Genomic DNA, 20,875 nt, shown 5'->3' with positions numbered 1-20,875 from the left:
TATTTCCCGTAGCAAAACTCACCCAGAGCACATGAAAAACACACACAGAGGCAGACACGGTGGTGGTGTCTGCCTGTGGCAAGCGTGTTGCTTTCTCTGTCTGGGTAGTTAGGGCTGAGATTGCCAATAAATAGTGGCCGGTGGCCTTCAGCATCACCAGCGGGGAGAGATTTGTGTTCTCATACCTGATTGGTCGAGGCCTGAGGAAGAGAACAAACCATCTCGTTAATCAGGGAACACTGTGTGGACACAATGTGTGTGTGTTTCTGTGCCACTCACACTCAGTGATGGTGGCACATTGTCAAAATACTCTGTGTGTGTGTTTGTGTGTGTGTGTGTGTGTGTTAAAGAGAGAGAGAGAGAGAGAAAGTGAGTGGTGTGTGTGTACAGTATTATGTCAGGCAATTGAGACAGCAGTAGTGCAGAGCTGAGCTGATGGATGACAGATGACTGGGTGTTAAAGGCCGCAGGAGCAGCCATGACTCATATATACACACGTGTGTGTGCACAAGTTTCTTGCTGCCGAATCTGTCACATTACAATCCTACCTGTGCTTACATTCCTCCTAGCACCAATTTTCACCTTTAGGGCTGCCAAATAAAGCCTAGTGTGATGTCAGGTTTGAGTATCATCACTCTGTCGTCTGAAGACAAAGACTTAGAGACCTCAAATAATGTGCTAAATTCTCAGCTTTTTCAAATGCTGAACTTTACAGAAATAAGAAAAAGAAAGACAGTATTTTCAGATTGATAACTTTACTTTTTCAGGCTGTTTTAATGACTATGTGCTCTCTTAAGCGTTGAAACTCATAACAACTGTTCTCGGTCCTGTGTGTCTAATTGTGTTAAACTGCCAGGTGTAGGGGCTCACATTTTTGTTTTGCTTTTAATCAGAAGCAACGAAAAGTGCAAATGTACACAGTGTACAAGGTATAGTGTTGTGCTAACATATGGAACAGATATCTGTGTAGCTTCAATACTGTGTGAAAAAACACAGCACAGTGCAGCAGTCACAGTAACTTTACAGAGGACCTATTTTTTCCAGTCTTGTAGAAGTTTAAGTATTGTAGCTGATTCCTTTCTCTTTATGCTAAAACCATTACCATGACAGCAGCAACTATTACATCTGACAATGCAATGACAGTAAAAAAAGACCATAAGGATGTTAAAAATGACAAAGACCACACTCATATCTGGAGATTTTTTTTTACCGAACAGAACAAAATGTACCTCGTAGATATTTAGTAATGAATCAAAACATGCTTGAAATACTTAGTAATGCGGCTTACTTGTATAATAAAAAGTTGCCAATACTCAACCTCCTGCAAAGAAGAAAATGTCTCCTTCACTAAAAACCACAGAACAAAAAAAAAGATTGCCCATCAGGTCAGGTATTTGACATATTTGACCATTTGAAGACACCTTGACATTGTTCAGAACTGGACTGAATGATTCTGAAGTTATGATAGAGTAAATAGAGTCAATTGTTGCTGGTATCTAAGTGAATCCAAGATAGTCACCTCTCAAACACAGTACCATCAATCCAACACAGTCCACAGTCTTCTCTTCAGCTCCTCTCCTTGTCTCTACGTTTACATCACCATCCCCCACTTATTCCTCTCCTTCTCTACTTTTGCTTTGCCTTCCTCTAGCTCCATCACCTGTTCTGTCCTGGAGGTAGCCCCAGGGCTGCCAGGTGTGCGTGTGTGCTTGTATGTACTGCATACGTGTGTGTATGTGTGCGTGTGTGTGTGTGAGTACCTACTTTTTTACAGCTTGTGCACAGCGAATCCACATCTAACTTTTTAGTTTGGTGTGTCCAAATGTACCCGCATCTAAGTTTGATTGTTCCCTCGCTGTCCATGAATCGTCAAGTTTTAGCTTCACATTGGACATTTGAATTGTCTCCACTGCTCTTATACAAATCCCTCTTTCCTAAAATACAGCCATCCTCGGGAGGTGCAACCCTTCTGTGGTCACTTGACATACAGACTGTGTTGTGGGAAATTTGTAAGACGTGTATTTATTTCTTAACCTAATTGTGAAATAATTGCAGTTGCTAGGAATAGACTTTTTTCCAAATAGTTTTCGCACAGTCTATTAGGAACCTCTTAATGCATTTATAAGTCTGCGGCAAAAATATGCCTGGTCAAATTCACATGACATCATGAGAACATTTTTCATTAATTGCTGGGGGTCGTGAGAATTTAAGGACCTAAAAACTGGGTTGAGCAATATTGCTTCACAAATCAAAATAAATGAAAAATACATAAGTAAGATGTCTTTGAAATAACTTAAGTATCTTTTTATGCTTGAATATTTATTTTTTACATTGACATTTGGCACTCCAAAGCTTTTTAAACGTACCTCTATTAGCCTTTTAAATCCACAAATTCCCCACAAAAACCAATTCCATAATAAATTCTGTTCACTCAAACAGTTGACAAAACATACCTTAACCATCCACTGAAACACACTCACAAAAAACCTCCCAAAGCAACAGTGTGGTGGGTCACAGTGAAAATAATCTCCCCCCTCTACCACCACCATCCATATTCCCAGTCTGACATACTGAGCAGCCAGCCACGGGGTCAGAATCAGTGAAGGGAAAGGTGATGTGCTGTATTTAAACGAATGAAATATTAATAGAGTCAGCCAATTAAAATAGGTGCAGTCGATGTGTCCCAGGAATCCAGAGCAGACGTTAGCACAGCGCTAATAAGATGATTTCCATCAGCTGCAGCCAGACAATGCAGGTAACGACAGCCGTGGCCAGAGAGACTTGGGGTGGGTGGGCAGCAGGTTTGGGGACTCAGCAGGAACTGAAGTCTGACTTGTGGGGGGGGGTGGTGGTGGAGGAGGGCCAGGTGGTGGGAAGGGTGTCAGTCAGGTGGGAGCAGAACAGCGGGACGACCTGGAAAGATGGATGACGGCAGCGGCCGATAATTTAAATGCCTAAAATAACCGTAGGTACAAAGATAGAAGTAGTGTGACATTGTTATAGAGCTTTGACTTGTTCACATCCTGTTTCCTACAAACAGTCAATGTTGCTTTCTTTAACTCATAGCTACAATCTTTCCTTAATGTTAACCAAGTACCTTTTGTGCCTAATTTTTTTGGAAAGCACCCAAAAACAAACATCAGAAAATTAATATCAGTTATTTTAAAAGGCAATGACAAACAACGTATTTAGTTTGGAGGACTTTTAATGGTGAACAGTGTCTTGTATGTGTCGCATTGAGAGCTCTGCCAGTATGTGAGTGATAACAAATTGGGGGACACTGCTTCTTCTCTATCTGTAAGCAGGATGTTCACTTTATCGTGTAACTGCGTGACAAAAGCAACACAGATTACCTTGTCTCTCTCTCTCTCTAGTTCTTTCTTTCACTCCCTCTCTCTTCCTGTCTCAATGCAGTTCAATGTAATTCATCAGGGAAATTGGAATTTTTGTGGGTTGGCCACGTAAATACAGCACACTGCGGGGCACATGCACAAAAACACAAAGCACTTATGAACTCGTACAAATACTGCATGGAAAACATTAAGAGTGGCATGTTTGTGTAAGACAAATATATTCCTCTTTCAGTATCAGTATTTTGCAATATTGATCCTCTGAATGCTTTTAAGAAACAAATATTTCATAAGCCAATAGTTGCAAAAACAATATAACTGTAAGTTTTAATTCAATGCCAGCAAACGTTTTCAATTAGTGAACACCTTATTTTGGATTTCTTTCCGTTGACCACGTGTGCCGCTGTAATTTGCTGACTCATCATTACTAAAGGACACACAGCTCATCATATCACACTCCTCTTTCTACCCGCAACCTCCCTTTCTCTCCTCTTTCATGGCTAGCTATTGCTATTCTTAGCAGGGGGACGTAAAGTTCTCCATTACAACCCAGTGCATACTGATGTCTGTGTGTGTGTGCGTGTGTGCGTGTTTGTGTGTGTTGTGTCTAGTACTAAGCTAGCTTAAGCCAGCTGCATCTCACACGCCTCATGCATGGCTTAACTGAGCGAGTGCCCGTCTGTGTGGGTGTTTCTGTATATTTGTAAGTCTATGCATCTGTGTGTGTGTGTGTGTGTGTGTGTGTGTGTGTTTGTGTGTGTGTTGCTTATCCAATGTTTAATTCTTTTTCATGTGTGTGTGTGTGTGCATGTCTGTTCATATTATCATATTACCCATACGCCCTCTATTCCTTCTTCTTTTCTCTCTCACACACATAAAACGCATAAACTGACACAGACTGGCAATGGATTCATCACCACATATTAACCTTTAACATTCTTACTGTTATGTAATTCGATATTATTTAATTTACCTCAGTAATGCAATGTCAGTAATCCTTTTGGAGTGATTCACAGCGTAATATGCCAGTGACAGGCAGAACAAATACTTGGCTCACACATTGTGAGTAGGCACTCTTCCATATGTGTAACACACACACACACATACACAGTGGTATTCACAGAGTAATCAGCGCTGCAGCTATTATTAATGAGAGAGAATCAGGTCATTAATATTTAAGCAGTGTCACTAGGGCCACCGCCATGTGTGTGTATGTGTGTGTGTGTGTGTGTGTGTGTGTGTGTGTGTGTGTGTGTGTGGTCTGTTTGTGTGTGTGTGTCCACATATAGAAGAGGGGCAGAGGGACTATAAGGCAATTTCCTCAGGCAGTGTAGTGAGACCTACTCCATTACAATAGGATAGACAGAGATGGAGACATATTACTCCCTTAAACAGAGAGGGGGAAGAAGATAAAAACAGAGGAATCTGCTTTTTGCTTCTTGTCCTTTAGTTCCCATCCTCCTCTCCTCTCCTCTCCTCTCCTCTCCTCTCCTCTCCTTTCTGTTCTGTAGAGGATGAAGAGGCTAGATTGGGAAAGAATGGGCAGATATCTCATTACATCACGCTGGACAGGATGGGCCTGGGAGCTTCCTGTGTGTGTGAGCGTGTGTCCGTGCTGCTAGCGTGAACCCTTCTAAATGAACACTGTTGGGGATTGTGACTCTTTGGTCTGTGTCTAGTCCTCCACACTGGGCATGCTCTGGTGACAGCGCACACACGTATACACTTTCTCTCACACCCCCCAAACCAACGTGATGGGGTTTAAGAGTAAGGGTGCGAATGGTTGAAGGAAGGACTTAGCATAAAAACTGTAAATAATGACATTAGCTCTTGCTCTTCTGTCTCTCCTCCTCCTCTCTCTCATCGCCACAGCCTCTTCCTGTGTCTGGGATTAGTGGGTATTACTTGCTCTGCAGAGCGAGGAGAATGAGACAGGTCTTACTGCCAGTTCCTAGATTGGGAGAGCAGGGAAAATATTCCTTTATAATAACCTCTTTTTATTAAATCTAGCTGGAGGACATATAGCAGCCTGTTTCACACCTCTGAGCCGGTCTGCCAACAGTTGTCCTCTGGAAATGCCAGAGTTTATGTTGTTTTGGGTTTTTTTTTTTGGATTGGGTCAATGTTAACATTGATTGAAAGCTAATTACTTCATAGTAAATATTGTTTGGGGATTATTAATATGAATGGGATTAGTCTAAATGCATTTTATCCAAACATAAAGCAGATAATAGTTTATAAGTAAAGAATGTGTCATTTTCAAAACCTATCCATAGAAATTAGTCATCAGAATCACTTTTAATCTTTTATCCCACACAATCACGCTCAAAGCAGCAGAATATCTGTCAGTCCATCATTTTTATTGTGACAAAACTTTAGGGAGTGATGTGATTCATTGCACGATTCCAGCCCTTTTGAAGTTCCACTGATTGGCGCAAAGGGAGTGGTAAAGTGTTTATTTAATAGACTGTACATCAAACTCAATATCACAGACTCTGCCCATCAGATTTTTACAGCACATATGAGCTGTGACTGAATGGTGATAGCATTACTAGCACCAGAGCACTTTAGAGTTTCTTTATTGCTCCTAAATGAATCAAATTCATAGACCTTTTTCACAGCAGGTATTTTCTCCTCTAAATCGCAGGTGGAACTAATAACATTGATGGTGGATCTGTTCCGGCAGTTATTGCAGTGCAATGCTGCAGTTACTGATTGTATTAGTTACACTTGTGTTTGACAAATCGGAATATCTTAGAACCACTGATCTATGCAGAGAATGAACAAGACTTTTACTTCTGGAAAACCTGGATGCCTGAAATAACACGTTGCAACTCTAGTCTATTCCAGCAAGCGAAAATGCATCTTCAGCCATATTCAGCTCAAGTCAGCATGTTACCATGAAGGCACACAGTTTCTTCAGCTGTGTCTGTGGCAAACTTCAAAACGGAGTCCAGTGCCATAAAGGACACATGTTCAATCTAGATGCAGAAAGAGAAGAAATGACTCATTTGTAAGTTTTAAAAACTTTGTCATGATAAAAATCGAAGAGCCCCGGTGACTGGTCCCCTTATTGGCCATCTGCCTGTGTGTACAGTGATTTGATTACCTGGGAGCTTCATTAGGATAGAGAGACAGGGGAGGCCGCGCTGGTAGCTCCCCTATCCTCCCTCCTCGAGTATAGAGTTACCTTTGCACGGAAGAGGCTGCATTGATTAGCCATATGCCTGGGAGGTGAGGGGGTGTAGCCTCACCCTGTGCCATCAGGGTTGCCTCTGGGGGACTGAAAGCTGGGGAAGTTGGATGTGCAGAGATACACTGTGTACAGGATAGGTCCTGCTTTCCCCCAGTGCATCTTTGCATTAAGATTTTATCACGCTTGGTTACCAACAAAGCAGTGATAATCTGGATGTTAATATGGGAAGCCTTGGCTAGGGGTTTCCAGGAAAATAGCGGTGCAGGAAACTGCATGTCAATCAACAGAATGCACACAGATAGACCGGCACACGGCTTCATACTGAAGCAGACACACGCCGTACCGACAGTCACCAAGGGCCTAAGGATGGACTTGTTTGTGTGAAGTCTCTAGCATGTTATAAGTTTCTTCACAGCTTGACTTTAAATCTGTTCTCATCCTGTTTTTCTCCCCTGTTGTCACTTTTTCTGCACAGATCCCGCTTCAGTGGCCATGTGTTTGTTTGATAGACGTGCGCAGTGTTCTGACCGGTGAAGCTAGTCAGAGGTGTGATCTTTACATAAACATACCTCAGCTCTGTCAAGATTAGCCTCTGTTAAAGAGCGCTAACTGATTATGGTTTTGATTACATTTTATCAGCTCCTCTGTCAGCACTGCTCCCCGTACGCAGGCGGCTTTGTAAGAATGATGAATGGCTTTTTTAATTGTTTCTAATTGATAACTGCTCTGAAAGACTTTGTTATGAAACACTGCCAATTTAGTAACACCGATACACTGTAGTGCCTTATTAATTCTCTCCCGTCTGGCTCGAGCACTATGCAATTGAAAAGAACTCCGTCTGTGCATCTGTGGGCCGACTAGGCAGTAATATTTCTTGGTGCAGGAGCATGCCAGTTTTTAAATGCCAAAACACTTTTATTTTTATTCAACTGCCTGTGTCCAAAGCTTTGGTGTGTTCAAACACTCCGCGCCTTGATTGTTTACAACATCACAATGTAATCTCTGCTGATTTACTACTCTGTTTAGGTAGCTGGGTCAGAGATGGTGAATAACTATGTTACAGCCTAGTTTATGTGTTTATCATTATCATTTATGATGAGGTGATATTGGATGATAAATCCTCCTCCTTCCACCCTATGGCAGGCAGGCAGGCAGGCAGGCTTGGGCTCTGCTATGCTGGTGAGCTGCTTGGAGAGAACATTTGCATACATATTGTCTCACACCTTTAGATAGACTTTCCCTTTCTCCCGCCCACTCTTAATCCATATCTACCCTTTCAAAAGCTACTTTCAAATATACACTTAATGAAGAAAGGAGGAAATGAAGGAAGCAGGAGACAAGAGGAATGTAAAGGGCGAAGGGAAAGTAGACAAGAGCTCGGAGGTCAGCTGGTCTATAAACTGAGACACCTGTAACTTGTTTGGCCATTTTGTCTTTATGTTGGCGGTGTGACCTGTTGTGTTATTTCACTCTGGCTGTTTCCACCTGTTTTGCCTGTGGGGCAAGTATTTACTGGTCCACCTGTGTTTGTCTTGTCAAATAATCCAGGTGTTAACAGCACAAAATTAATAATGAGTGAAAAAAGCAGAGAAATACAGCAAGAGTGATCAACTCAAAAACAGGGAGCGACTATAATGGACCCAAAAGCACAACTCAGAGGCAGGCAGGTTAAGTTAAAATAAAGTTGACTGTGCCCAGAGTGTCTGTTACCAGGTAAAGGCTATGACAGTCTTACAGTAAAGGGCAAAATATATTAGATACTTCAGTTTCACTGCAGGTTGGTCGTTTGAAACATCAACACCAAGGTGCTGCTATTTGCACTTTGCCAACGGCAAAGTATTTTAACATGACAGGAATCCTGTTTATAGTGAGTTTATGGTCTGTTTGGAGGCTTGTTGCCTATTTCAGGGAACTTTTACCAAACAGGTGGCTTCCAAATGGTGCTAACTAATAAGATAAAGATGCCCTCTAATATTGGAGTGTAAAATGGAAGATGAATAAGGTAAGATGCATTTAAATTAGGTTCCAGGAAAAAAGAAAAAAAGATTTTACCTTTTGCTTTTGATACCAGAATGAACAGTCATGCTGCTCCCTATTAATGCTTCTAAAATCAAATGAAGAGTGATTCATCAAAGCAGTTTAACATTTTACAGGACAACTCGAGTGCACGTTTGATCATTAAAAACAACAACAAATGATCCAGACTTTAGATACTGGTGTCAGTTGTCACCCAACCATTTGTATTTGCCGTTATAAAAACTGAGTTCATAATAAACAACTTACAAGCCAATAATGTGTACAGTAAAACTTTCACACTTTGTCAGAAGATGATTGGAACCAAATTCCTAATTCAACCAGTATCATCTCTCCGCTTTCTCAATTCTTTGCCTTTTTTGTGTTGTTTCTCCTTCTTCACTTGTATCTTTCCCTCCCTCTGTCCCCTCCCCCCTCCTCCTCACCTCCTCTCCTCCGCTCCCTCCCTCCCTACAGTGCTCAGGTTGACAGATGTTTGGCTGGCTGGCCTGTCATAATAACTATGGAGGTGGGTGTCTCAGGTGGCTGGCGTTGGCTGCTCTCTGAGTACTTCACAGCCAGGACAGGGCATGACATCGCCTCAGGCTGTGGCTGAAGGAAGGAGAAATGAGGATAGGAGCAGGAAGGAGAGGAGTAAGGAGGATCAGAGACAAGACTTTTAATATTTGTTGATTTCATAATGCTCTTTACATAACTTATTAATACACGCTGCTTCAGATTCTCGCGGTAAAAGGAATAATGGACATGTTGCACTACATTACATCCCTTTACAACAGAGAAGTCATACGTAAGAGGTAGGCAGTACAAGGCAGAGAGCTTTGAAACTAAAGGCTGGGGTTCACATCCTGTATCCCACGTCTTGTTAGGTTACGAACTGCTTGTCTTATGGTTTAACAGCTTCTGAAACCCACTTTGGGGAGGGGAGGGGGTCTGTGTCCAACAATTATTATAACTTCCCAAAGCTGACAATCTGACATTAATACCCACTTCACACAGTGATTGGCCAGCTGTGCGGAGGTAAGAAAAGAGCCTAGGTCTAAACTATTTTATCTAGCACTCTTTTTTCATTCTTTTCAAAACTGGTTCTGTCACATTTTATGCATAAAGCCAAGTTCAACAGTATGAATGTCCCCAACTGGCTGAAAACTCAATTATCGCTGCTTTAAATAATGCTTCAAATTTAATATTTAACCAAGAACTCCCTCTTTCCCTGACATTAAAGAGTAAATACACCCGTAAATTCTGCAAACTTTTGTCCCAGCATACATGTATGTATGGATGTACATAGTATGTAATGATGCAAGGGGTTGTGAGGAAACTTTCTGGCTGCCGCTGGTAGTCAGAGCTGACCAGTTACGAACAGTAATTGTCTCTCTGTGTCTCTGCTGGAAAGACAGGAGGTCCGGCAGAGCTTTGACAGTCATGAGAAGTACATTTATGTGCCAGTGACAGAGTCGCTGTGTTGTAGCTCAGCTAGCGCTGCTTCTCCTGGTGCGTGTTTCATTAGAAAGTGTCAATACTTAGTCATAACCCTGCTTTTTGGTTAAGTTAACGTTATACCCTGAATATCTTGTTAAGCTCTGAATATTGCACACGGCCGGGCCATGTGTTTTGTTGACTGCCACAGAAGAGGAATAAATCTAAATATGTGAGAGACACAACTGGGGATACAATCAGCAGTGTTCCGTTATTTACAGTCTAGTTGGTGTGACAAGTGCTATCGCAGTTGGGGGGGGGGGTCAACAAACAAATCAGAGTCTCGCCTCACAGTATGTCACAGTAAGGGAGGGGCCAGGGGAACTTTCAAATCCAAACAGATGTGGACAAGCTAATTTTGCACATAAAAAACAAAAAATATGTGTATTGTTGGAAAAATCACTTGAAGTTTGAGTTGCCAACCATAAAAATGTTATTCATGCTTATGTTTCCAGGAGCAGATGTAGGCGAAAAAGGTATATGATGACAATGAACATTCATACATTCAAAATATTTGCTAATGGAAATGAGTCGTATATAAACATCATATTTAGGAGACAAGATTGAAGAGGATGAGGTAGAAGAAGGAGAGAGGGGCTGCAGGCTAAGGGAGAGAGGTGGCAAGCGGGCCACAAACCCTTCAAGACAGCGGTAGGCTGTCTCTGCTGAGATTTATAGGTACTCTGGGAGCCGGACCTTGCACCTCGCTGTCAGCCTCTGTCTCTTTATCTCCCTCTTGATGCACACACCGTTTCCCAGTGAGATTGATCTATAGCTGTACAAGTTTTCTTAAAGTAGACATACAGGCAGTGGGGCTTGATAAGACCTCAACTAGAGATGCAGATGAAGAATATGTCTTGTCTGCATATCCTGTCGTCTGCATAGTGATGCTATTATGTGTTTATTTTCACTGCCCTGTCATGGCTGGAGATGTTTTCCAATTTTTTGATTTCATAAGAGACCTTTATAAATGTCTGACTTTCTGAGGCTGATATAGACAGACACAGGGAAGGACAGGCAAGCAGACAAGTCAGTTTTAGACTGGATGAGACCTGCAGTAAGCCCTATATCAGCCCGGCTTTGCTGTCTTATTGGACACTAAAGCTCGCCAGTTTACATCGAGCTCCTTAAATCTGACCACAGAGCAAAGAGAGAGTTTGGGGACATGATTGATCTTTGCTAACAATATTGCCTCTGTGGATGGCAATGATTAGATTACCGTGTTTTGAAATGTGTTTTCAATGTTTACATGGGCTGTTCTTCCTTGCTGTAATTATTGATGTGACAAGAAACACTCACTCGGCTCCTTACGAGAAATATCACCACTCAATTTGGGCTCATTTGTGACAACATTTGCAATCATGAGTGTGAATTTTGTCAGTTTCAAACCTCAGTAGAGCTTATTTCATGTGGTGGCTTTGCATTATGAATGTGTATCTCTGCATACATTATAGAGTTTATGAAGAAATGGCGCAGCTAGGCTAATGAAACCGTGGCACAGCAGGACACAGGGGGAATCGGTGTGCACCACAGCACCTCCCCAGCAGCCAACAGCCCCGTGTGTTTCTGACAGACAGACAGTTATGTAAGAGGGGAGAGCTAAAGGTTGCCTTGTCTCCTGAACCACCAGAAATCCACACAGACACACCGAGCTGCGGTGAGGATAGGTGGCCCTCTAGCCTGCTGATTATAAAGGCTGCTTCATGCAATATTAAAAACGGTCCTCTACTCAACTTCAGGGAGCACAGATAGGTAGATATAATGCATCAGCCTAAATATTATGGATCTTTGGACATGGAAGTCGCAGCCAAGGCTCGACCACTCAAAACATCTCGTCAGCATCATAGAATCACTGTTAAAAATAAACAGCCCTAACCTAAAGCGGTTATTAATAAACGGGCAAAGTTCAGTGCTTGATGTATGAATAATTATTATGGTCTTTTGGGAGCTGTCCATGTAAAATTAGATTGCTTATTGCCATCCTAAATAATTAACAGCAGTATGATTATGGGAAGCGTAGTTCACTATGTGTACCTCACTCTTTAGCCTTCACAGCTGTCATTTGACAGCTCAGAAATAATGAGCATTCAGTATGGGGACACTGTGTGGGACAGCGAGGCATGTTGCTACCTGCCCAGATGCTAGCAGCAGCATTAGCAGTCCTCTGTCCAAGACACTCATCACTTTGACAACCCATAAAGCTGTCACCAAGGAAACAAAATGTCCATGCCCTGAGCTATGTGACTAAGACGTGTCTGTAAGTAAATTAGTTCATGTGCGTGTGGAGCCTTGATCTCAGGTGAGCACTGATGAGTTCACAATCTCCCCTCCTGCCTGCTGCCACTCATAAGCAAGAGCTACGTTTACACAAGAAATTTTCCTTTACACAGAAAGATTTAGATCAGACTGTGCGTGTAGGCAGAAACTTGGATCTGTTTGGGCTACAAAAGTACACTTTTTAGTGTATGACCTGAAACACACAAGCAGAATATATGATAACTTCCACAACTCTACAACAAATACAGCAATTTCTAAACCCTGGATTGTTTTTTTTTTCTTCCAATGCCGTGAACGCCACTTTGAATTTAAGTGATTAATCTAGACATACAGTACCAATGAAAAGTTTGGACACACTTTCTCATTCAGTTGAATGGGAAAGTGTGGATAACTTATATCAAATCCCATAAGAAATGAATAGAACATAGTGCAGCATTTACATCTGGAGTAATTCAGCAGCCGTGACCTGTTTTAACCACACAAGTTAACACATTACTGTATTTTGTACAAGACTTTACAAGCTTTGAGACTCTATTAATGGCTAATCAATCTGTATTCCTACATTTACTTGCCTTTCCCTGCTTCATTTGGTTTCTGTTAGTCTGTTTTAAAAGTTTACAGGCGCTATAAACCAGCAGGCATTACCAGCCAACCAACCCCGTATTTACACCATTGTGGTCACGTGTATATTTTGCTATGTCCACGTGTGAGTGTGTATTTACAATACAATACTGCATAATTCACTATATTGTAATTACTATGTAAATACTGCATTTACTGAGTCTGCTTTGCCACATAAATCACTATTCATGAGGCTCAGTGTTGTAAATATGTGGCCTGTGAAATGTACTGTAACATGCACACTGATCCAAATGCAGATGTTTGCATACACACACTGTCACGCATGCCTGCCTCGAGGCTGGTCGGAGCAGCCGCCATAAGGTCAAAGCCAGTCATTATACAGTAGAGCCTCTGAATGCGGAGCAGAGCGATGTGCCACACCTGACTGCCAAACATTCACCTTAAACCAAAGACCACTGCTCACTAGTAAGATGTTGCTTGACCTGAATTATCATCACCATCCCCTCTCTCTCTCTCTCTCGTTGTGGTTTGTAGTCTCCCCTTACTCTCTCAACCCCCCCCCCCTTCTCCCCCTACCTCGTATTCAGTGGGCAACCAGACATTCTTGACATTTTGCAAAGGTTGAAAGACAAAGAACCTTTGTCTCCTAATAAGGCCGTGCTCTATACCCCACCTGAATGAGAATACTGGGAGAAAGAGGGTGGTGTGTGTCGGGATAGTGGGGGTGATGGTGGAGGTGGGGGGGGGGGGGGGGCAGTTTATATAGGGACATAGAAACCAGAGTATGGAAATGTAAATGAGGACTGAGAATGGGTGGGTAGGAAAGGAAAAGGAAAAGAAAGCTGCAGGTAGGATGAGAGGTTGTGTGTGTTGTGTGTGTGTGCATGCATGTAAGGGGTATAAGAGGAGGAGGTTTGGGACTGAAAACGATCCTTACTGGGGAAAGAAAAAGAGAACATTGTAATGAACAATCCCAGAGTGAGAGTGATAACGCTTTGGTTTCAGACGCTAATGTAAGGTATTGCCGTGAGAAACGCGGCAGCGCATCCCGATGCTTCGCCCGCAGTCACACAGACATACAGGGATGTTCTACAAGTGAGCGATATTCTCCATCACTGCAGGAGCTTGAAGCGGAACTCGCAACACCCAAGGTCCTTCTGGTCTCTTCTCATCTCTCTGTCTCATCCATCACACCCCTCAGCTCTACCTCTCACCTCCCTCGCCGCCTCCCTCAATCTCTCTTGCACCTTATTTCTCCACAATTTGCTCAGAAAAACTTGCTCCAAAACAGCCCAAGCGAGAGAAAAACAGTGTTCTAGCAAGTGTAAGCAAGGACAGAAGTGCGATGAAACTGAGACATTTAAATAGTTAGAGTTCGCCACCTGGTCAAACACCTTTCAACCTTTGGTTTAGTCACTCCTCGTTTTCCACTCTGCCGGTGTCACTTTGAGTTATTCCCTCCACTTAACATACAGCTGTGGTCCGTGTTATGCAATGTCCCTGCATTGTCTCATTTGCAGTTTTCAAGGCACTGCAATTTTTTTTTTTTTTTTTTTTTGCAAAGGCGCAGACTTTAAAGTGAGAACACAATACTGTTTTTCTGTGTTTTGTCTCAACATTACATAAGCAGAAGGTAAAAATATCTGGACCTGTCTTTAAAAGCAGATGGTGTGGTTATGACATCAGGCTCGTTAAAGGCAGCTATAACTAGGAAGAGCCAAGGGTTGTTGTGAAGTACACCGCCTTAAATCCAGCTTCCTCCACTAACAAGGACCAGAAATGTTCAGTGTGTGTGCGTGAGTGAGACGAGCTAGGAAACAGCACAAAAGTATGTGCTGCAAAAGTCTTTAAATTCTCCTCTCATGGTGTCTTGTCTTTCTCCGTATTAGTGTCGATCCCCCCACCGCCACCCCCCCACCCTCCACCCACCTCCTGTTTCTCTTTCTGTGTGGGTACAGTATTCTGTCACTCAAAGGAATGTGGGCAGATATGGGATCATATTCAGACTTCCAGATTCATTCTGCTAGCGACTCAGAAGCCAATATTAGCCACGCGGTCGTTGTTTTACCCATGAGCCCGTTGCCTTGGAAACGTTGCATAAGAGGGAGTGGGAAAGCGGGATGCCCCTTGCTGATTGGGAGACAAGGTGGCAGATCTCTCTTTCTCTCTCCCCTCGTCTCCCCCTGTATCTTCTCCTTGCATCTTGTTCTTTTCCCTCCACTCAACACTTGCTGTAACTGTATGTGTCAAAACACAAGAGCTCCAACTGTCCCTTCATGCCACGTGTTGAATCAACTCACCACCCAGCACCTCCAAATAAAACTCTGGAGTCAAAAACAGCATATCTGTTACAGTTAGCCAAGCTTCAGCTAAATTAGAGCTCCTGTTGCAGCAGTGATTTATAGCCCAATTGGAAATGTTTGTACACACAGTGTGTGTACGGTCACACACAAGCACATTCACACACAAACACACACACACACACACACTACTCCATGAGCAGCATTGTGTATCATCCTTGGCTGTGGGAGGCCTTGGCTGGAGTCAGAGAGGATAGTGCTTTGTTGAATCCACTGAGACCACATGTTCAAGACTGCAAGACGGCCTTCCATGGCTTCCATACACGCAAGGCCATGCTGTGTCTACATACCAGGAGGATGAGAGAGAGAGCGAGAGGAGGATGATGAGGAGGAAGGGCAGGGAGTGAAGGGAAGATGGCCTTGGCTCTGGAGACAGGACGATTTATCTTCTCTCTCCTCACTAATTCCAGCTCTTTGCTTGGTTTAAAAAGGAAAAAGAAACAGGATCAGAGCAGATACTTAAAATCGTTTACTGTAGGAGCCAGAATTGTAGCATCCAAAATGTCCAAACAACACAACAGCACATAGTATGACATACATACCTATGAGGGCCAAAACAGAGACGTGATTAGTGATCTGATCAAATCAGGGCTGCTATAGGTTGCACAGTTTCCGATAACCTCAAATCGAGTTTCTTGGGTAATTTGCATTTTCCTCCAGCATGCAGCAAGCCAAGAAAAGAGCAGGGTGGGCAGCCCCTGTGTGAGGGAGCTGTCTTAATCCATGTGTTTAGCAAGCACCATCTGCTGCTTTTATTCAGATGGGAGTAGAAATATTTGGTTGATTAGGAGAGGATCTGTGAAGGATAGCCGCACCGTTACCACCGGTTACAGGGGACACACATGCTCGATTCTATCAACTGGTGTCTCGGAAAGCAAACAGAAGACAGACACACAGACATCAACATGCAAGGGCTCAAATGAGTACACATGTGCATATGGAGGTGGATGTGTAGCATGGACACACACTAAGAACACAATAAAAGTGTTCAAAACTTTGTAACGTTGCAGAGAGAAAAAAGACACACACACTAGCTGGGCAGATTTGAAAGAATGCAAACACTTAAAGATTTACAAGAAATTGCTGCTCAGTGAGGTAACGACAAACAGGATAACAAACAGGATAAACAGGAACATACGCCATAATACGAGCCATGTTTGGTAAATGTCAGGACACACTTAATGTATGCTTTCTATAGATAAAGGTTAAAGATAATTTTTGAGTGTTTCTTTCCAATGAAAATGGCTACTGCACAATGTGCAAATGTGGGATCAAACTACAGAGATTCTATGATTCAGCCTGACTATGGCTTTAATTTGAGTTAACTCAGCTGGTAAAACATTGGTTTGTGACAACAAATAATTCACAAAATAGTGCTGGCTGCCATGGTCCTCGTCCAAACTTCAGGCTGGTTGCAGTTTATCACAGATTACAGACTTATTTAATTAAAATACCATCTCTTTGTAGATAATAACACAAGTTGGATGCAGTTTAATGAGATTTTTATACAGGCAATTACTCATTTCAAATAAAAATAAAGGAGTTTAAGTGTTTTTTTGTTTGTACTTGTATGCAAGTATATCTGCATCTAATCTCCTGCTCTCATTGCACATGTTAGCTTCAAAACTTTGTGTTTTCTGTGTCCAGGTGCAGATCTCGGTGGTCTGATGGACCTGGAGTCTCTGTACCGCGGTGTTAAGCAGAGTATCAACCACACACGAGCGGGACGAACACGCAGACAGAGCCTGGACAGGGCCTACAACATCGAGGTGCTGCTGGGCGTCGATGACTCGGTGGTCCAGTTTCACGGGAAGGAGCACGTCCAGAAGTACCTGCTCACACTCATGAACATTGTAAGTGTTGGTGACTCACACAGGTGGATGCGCACAATGACAATCAGGCGCAGTAGATGGATATATGTCAAATAATAGAATGTTTGACTGAATCCAGCATTGTCAAATAAATTGCCAACATTTGAGGTTATTCTAGGGTGTCACATTACAAACATACTATCAAAGAAACATATAAATGCATCTTCATGAACACTCATCATACACAGGTTCCCAAATGCTCAAAAGTGACACTACTTGTCTTCCTTTAAAAAATGAAATCATTACAGTAAATGGGAAAATGGTTCCATTTGAGTTAAATGGGAAATAAGTCACAGAGAGGTCAAAGAAAGAGGGTAACACACACACACACACACACACACACACCAACCAAATGAGGATTCAATTCCCTTCCTACATGTTCTCATCCAGCAATCAGCCGCGGGTAATCCTTTCTTCTCTATCTGAATATGATGAGATTTCATTTGTGTGTGTGCGTGTGTGTGTGTGTTAGGTGAGCCCTCTGCTCTCCTACATATCGTTTCATCAGGCTTTGTGTCATGTCATCATTCATTGTGAGTGTGTGTGAGTGTGTGTGTGCAAGGGAGAGAGAGAGAGAGAGATGCAGAAGCAGCAGGCAGTATGCTCCAGGCCACAACAACACTTAGCCAAGCACTCACACTCCCAGGTGTTTTTGCATGTGTGTGTGTGTGTGTACATAAGCTTGTGTGTTGGTGTGACACTGAACACACTGCAGACTTTAATCTTTGCAAATTAAACCTGTGGTGAGAGTGCTATTTGCACGCATTTGTACGTGTGTGTGCCCGCATTCATGTGTGTTTGTGTGCGTGCTCCTGTTTGCTTTTGCTTGTATTGCGACCCACTGTGCAAGGAACCAATCTCCGACTGTTAAGCAGGTGCAAGCATACAGCAACAAATCCTGCCACACCTCTTTGTCTCGGCTCAGCGCTTGAGAAAGAACAAGAGCCGCTGTGCTCTCTGCCTCCCCTTTTAGATATTTGTTAGACAATATAGGAGAAGGGAGTACGCAGCTCTGTCGCAGCCCCCCTCTAATCTGTGGGGAAGAGATGGAGAGACAGAGGGAGAAGGAGTATTTTAAACACGCATTCGGAATAAATTACTGACAGCCAGATAAACAGAAATAAATAAATAAGGGCTGCCTCCTACGCGTGGCATCTGGGCAACTTTCTTCTTGAAAGTTTGCTTTGCTCACTTCAGGATGGGTGTGCTCTCTCTCTCTCTCTCTCTCTCTCTCTCTCTCTCTGTCTTTCTCTCCCAGTCTCTAAGCAGCACTAACTCACTCTACACTGAGCTCCTTTGCATTGTTACCCCTCCCTCACTCGGGAAGTTGATGGCAATAAATCCTCAACGATGTTAAAAAAACTTTCTAAGTATAATGTGAGTGACAATGAGATATATTTTAGTAGAAGGAAAATTTAGGATACAGAGAGAGATTTAAGAACATTTATTTGCCACAGGTTCCGTTTGAAGACACTCATACATAGAACAACTTTTTGAGTTATTGTAATGAGAAAAAGTTGCCATAGTGTGGCTGCTTAACCACACAGGCAAAAGAGGAATCCTTTTCTCCAATTTATTGCATTTTTCTGAGCTTTTTATTAGTAAATAGTATTTTATTAATTTCACTTTAATAACTTATTGAATTACATATGACTATTTCCATATCATCTGTATAATTTATAGGAAACAAAGGCAGGGTTACCATCTCCAGTACATTGTGTACTTACAGATATGACTCTGATGCTTTCTTATCTAATTTCAAGACAGCATTAGTCATACAGGAAACTAACAATACTACTAAGAATTCTCCTCTTCTCTCCACCTGTTTTACTTTACTTGAATTCCTCTGTCTAATTTCTCTCCTCACTTTCAGGCTTACTCTTATTGTATCTGATCTCCGCCTTTCTGTATGCGTGTGTGTACGTGTTTATACCTTTAACACATACCTAAATAAGTGTGTGAAGTTCCACACACCGCTGTCTTTTGTTAGAGCAGCTGCTACACTACACAGCCACCTTCAAAAGATAAATGAAGCGCTGGTGTTTTAATGCAGAAGGTTACTCTGTAAATCTTAATTTTCATCACTCTCATGTGTTGTCATCTCTGTCTGTCTGTTTGAATGACTGCAGACAAGAGCCAAGAGTCAAGGTGGACAATTTGGTCAATTGGAATGTGTATGTGTGTGTGTGTGTGTGAGTGAGTTTGCATGTGTATGGAGGATAGGGGGCGGCACTGCTGTCTTCAGGACATCAAAGGGCTCCCACAGAAGACCACTAAATCCTGTCTGCCAAGTTCAACCGGAGTGTCAAAATGTGTGTGTGTGTGTGTGTGTGTGTGTGTCAATGTGTATGTTGAGTTGAATGTGTGCATTGGTAATTCTTCTTCCCACTCCTTTCCCATGTGTTACCTCCATGATGTCTTTCTGCTCAATTGCATCAATGGACTGAGAATGAGTCTAGCCATGTGACTTGATTAACCACTAACAATATCGTGAACCGTCAATGAATGAGAATGTGCATGCCAATATATGCACAAACAAATAACCACGCATAATGTAAAAAAAAAAAAAAAGTCACATTCAGAATGGGGAACAGAGGAAGCAACATGACAAGGAAATGTAAACGCCCATTTTTTTCTGCAAACGGGCACTGGGGAAATGAACAGCAATAAACGGACCAGACCTGCATCAAAAAAGCAGCAAAAAAAACCATAGGATTAGGATTTCATTTGAGTGATGATTTCTTTGAGAGGGAGACAGAGATTAAGGCTAAAGTGGGACAACTCGAGGCTAAACAGACATAAACACCTTGCACTGTTGAGCAGAGGCTTCATCATTGTTGTCATCATGTTCTCTCTACACTTCTATAACACTGTCAGACTCACAATGGACAGTTTTTCAAAGTCAATGCAGCAGAACCAGAGATATTGTATTTTTTATTCCATACATTCTTCTTCCTTGTCAAAACTTTGCACCTACGTTACCCAAGATGTTCGACTCTTGACAGTCAGAAATTAGAGTGCGTTATGCTAATGCGTTAGCCTTGAGCTGCTAGCCTCAAGCAGAGTTGAGGAGCAGGAGGTCTGGTAACCTCACCTCTTTCTAGTAACCGCATGTCCCCATATTTTTTTCATTTTCAAACAGGTAACATTGTCTGGGGCTTGATAATACAACTTATCAGATTACAAGACCTTTTTACCCCCCATTTATTTCAGTGGAGTGTGTGACTTCAGCACCGTTGGCATCCAGTTTCCTAATAACAGGAAAAGTAAATGATCCCTGATGCCCTAAATGTAACCAAACCTCAACCATAGTGCTGGCAGATCAGAAAACCAAAAAATATGAATAACAACTTTTGTAAAGCTTATTTGTAAGAGTTATGACTGACAAACAATATTGTCCTGCCAATAAGTGCTTTAAGATATCAAACACTCAGGTGGGTCGTTTAAGAACAAATTACATTTTTTTGAGGTTTTTATATCATTCTGTAGCTTCCCAGTAGTGTTCCATATGTTCCTCTTTCAAAGTACGTATGTTTTAGTTTATCAAAATGCCATTTTCCCAAGCCCTTCTAAAAACCTTTTCCCACGTGACCTGACATAGGTTTCTGCATGATGACGTTGCTACATATAAACTGATAGAAACCCCCTAACCCTCCTAACCAGTAGCCACAGAGACGGACTGAACACTCACTGTTGCTACTGTTCAAAGTTTAAAAAAAATAAACTCTG

At 42.3% G+C, this 20,875-nt stretch overlaps 1 protein-coding gene across 1 annotated transcript in view; it reads left to right on the top strand.

Moving 5' to 3' along the window:
* LOC137189306 (A disintegrin and metalloproteinase with thrombospondin motifs 2-like) overlaps positions 1 to 20,875 on the top strand; it is a 113,132-nt gene that overhangs the window by 67,315 nt on the left and 24,942 nt on the right. The window contains exon 4 of the mRNA XM_067599083.1: positions 16,923 to 17,128. Coding sequence (XP_067455184.1) covers positions 16,923 to 17,128 — 206 coding nt within the window. The remainder of the gene's footprint in view (positions 1 to 16,922; positions 17,129 to 20,875) is intronic.

This window comes from Thunnus thynnus, chromosome 9 (genome assembly GCF_963924715.1).
Source record: "Thunnus thynnus chromosome 9, fThuThy2.1, whole genome shotgun sequence".
Taxonomy (NCBI): domain Eukaryota; kingdom Metazoa; phylum Chordata; class Actinopteri; order Scombriformes; family Scombridae; genus Thunnus; species Thunnus thynnus.
Note: the sequence above shows the minus strand (reverse complement) of the source record. Positions and strands in the feature narration are given on the sequence as shown.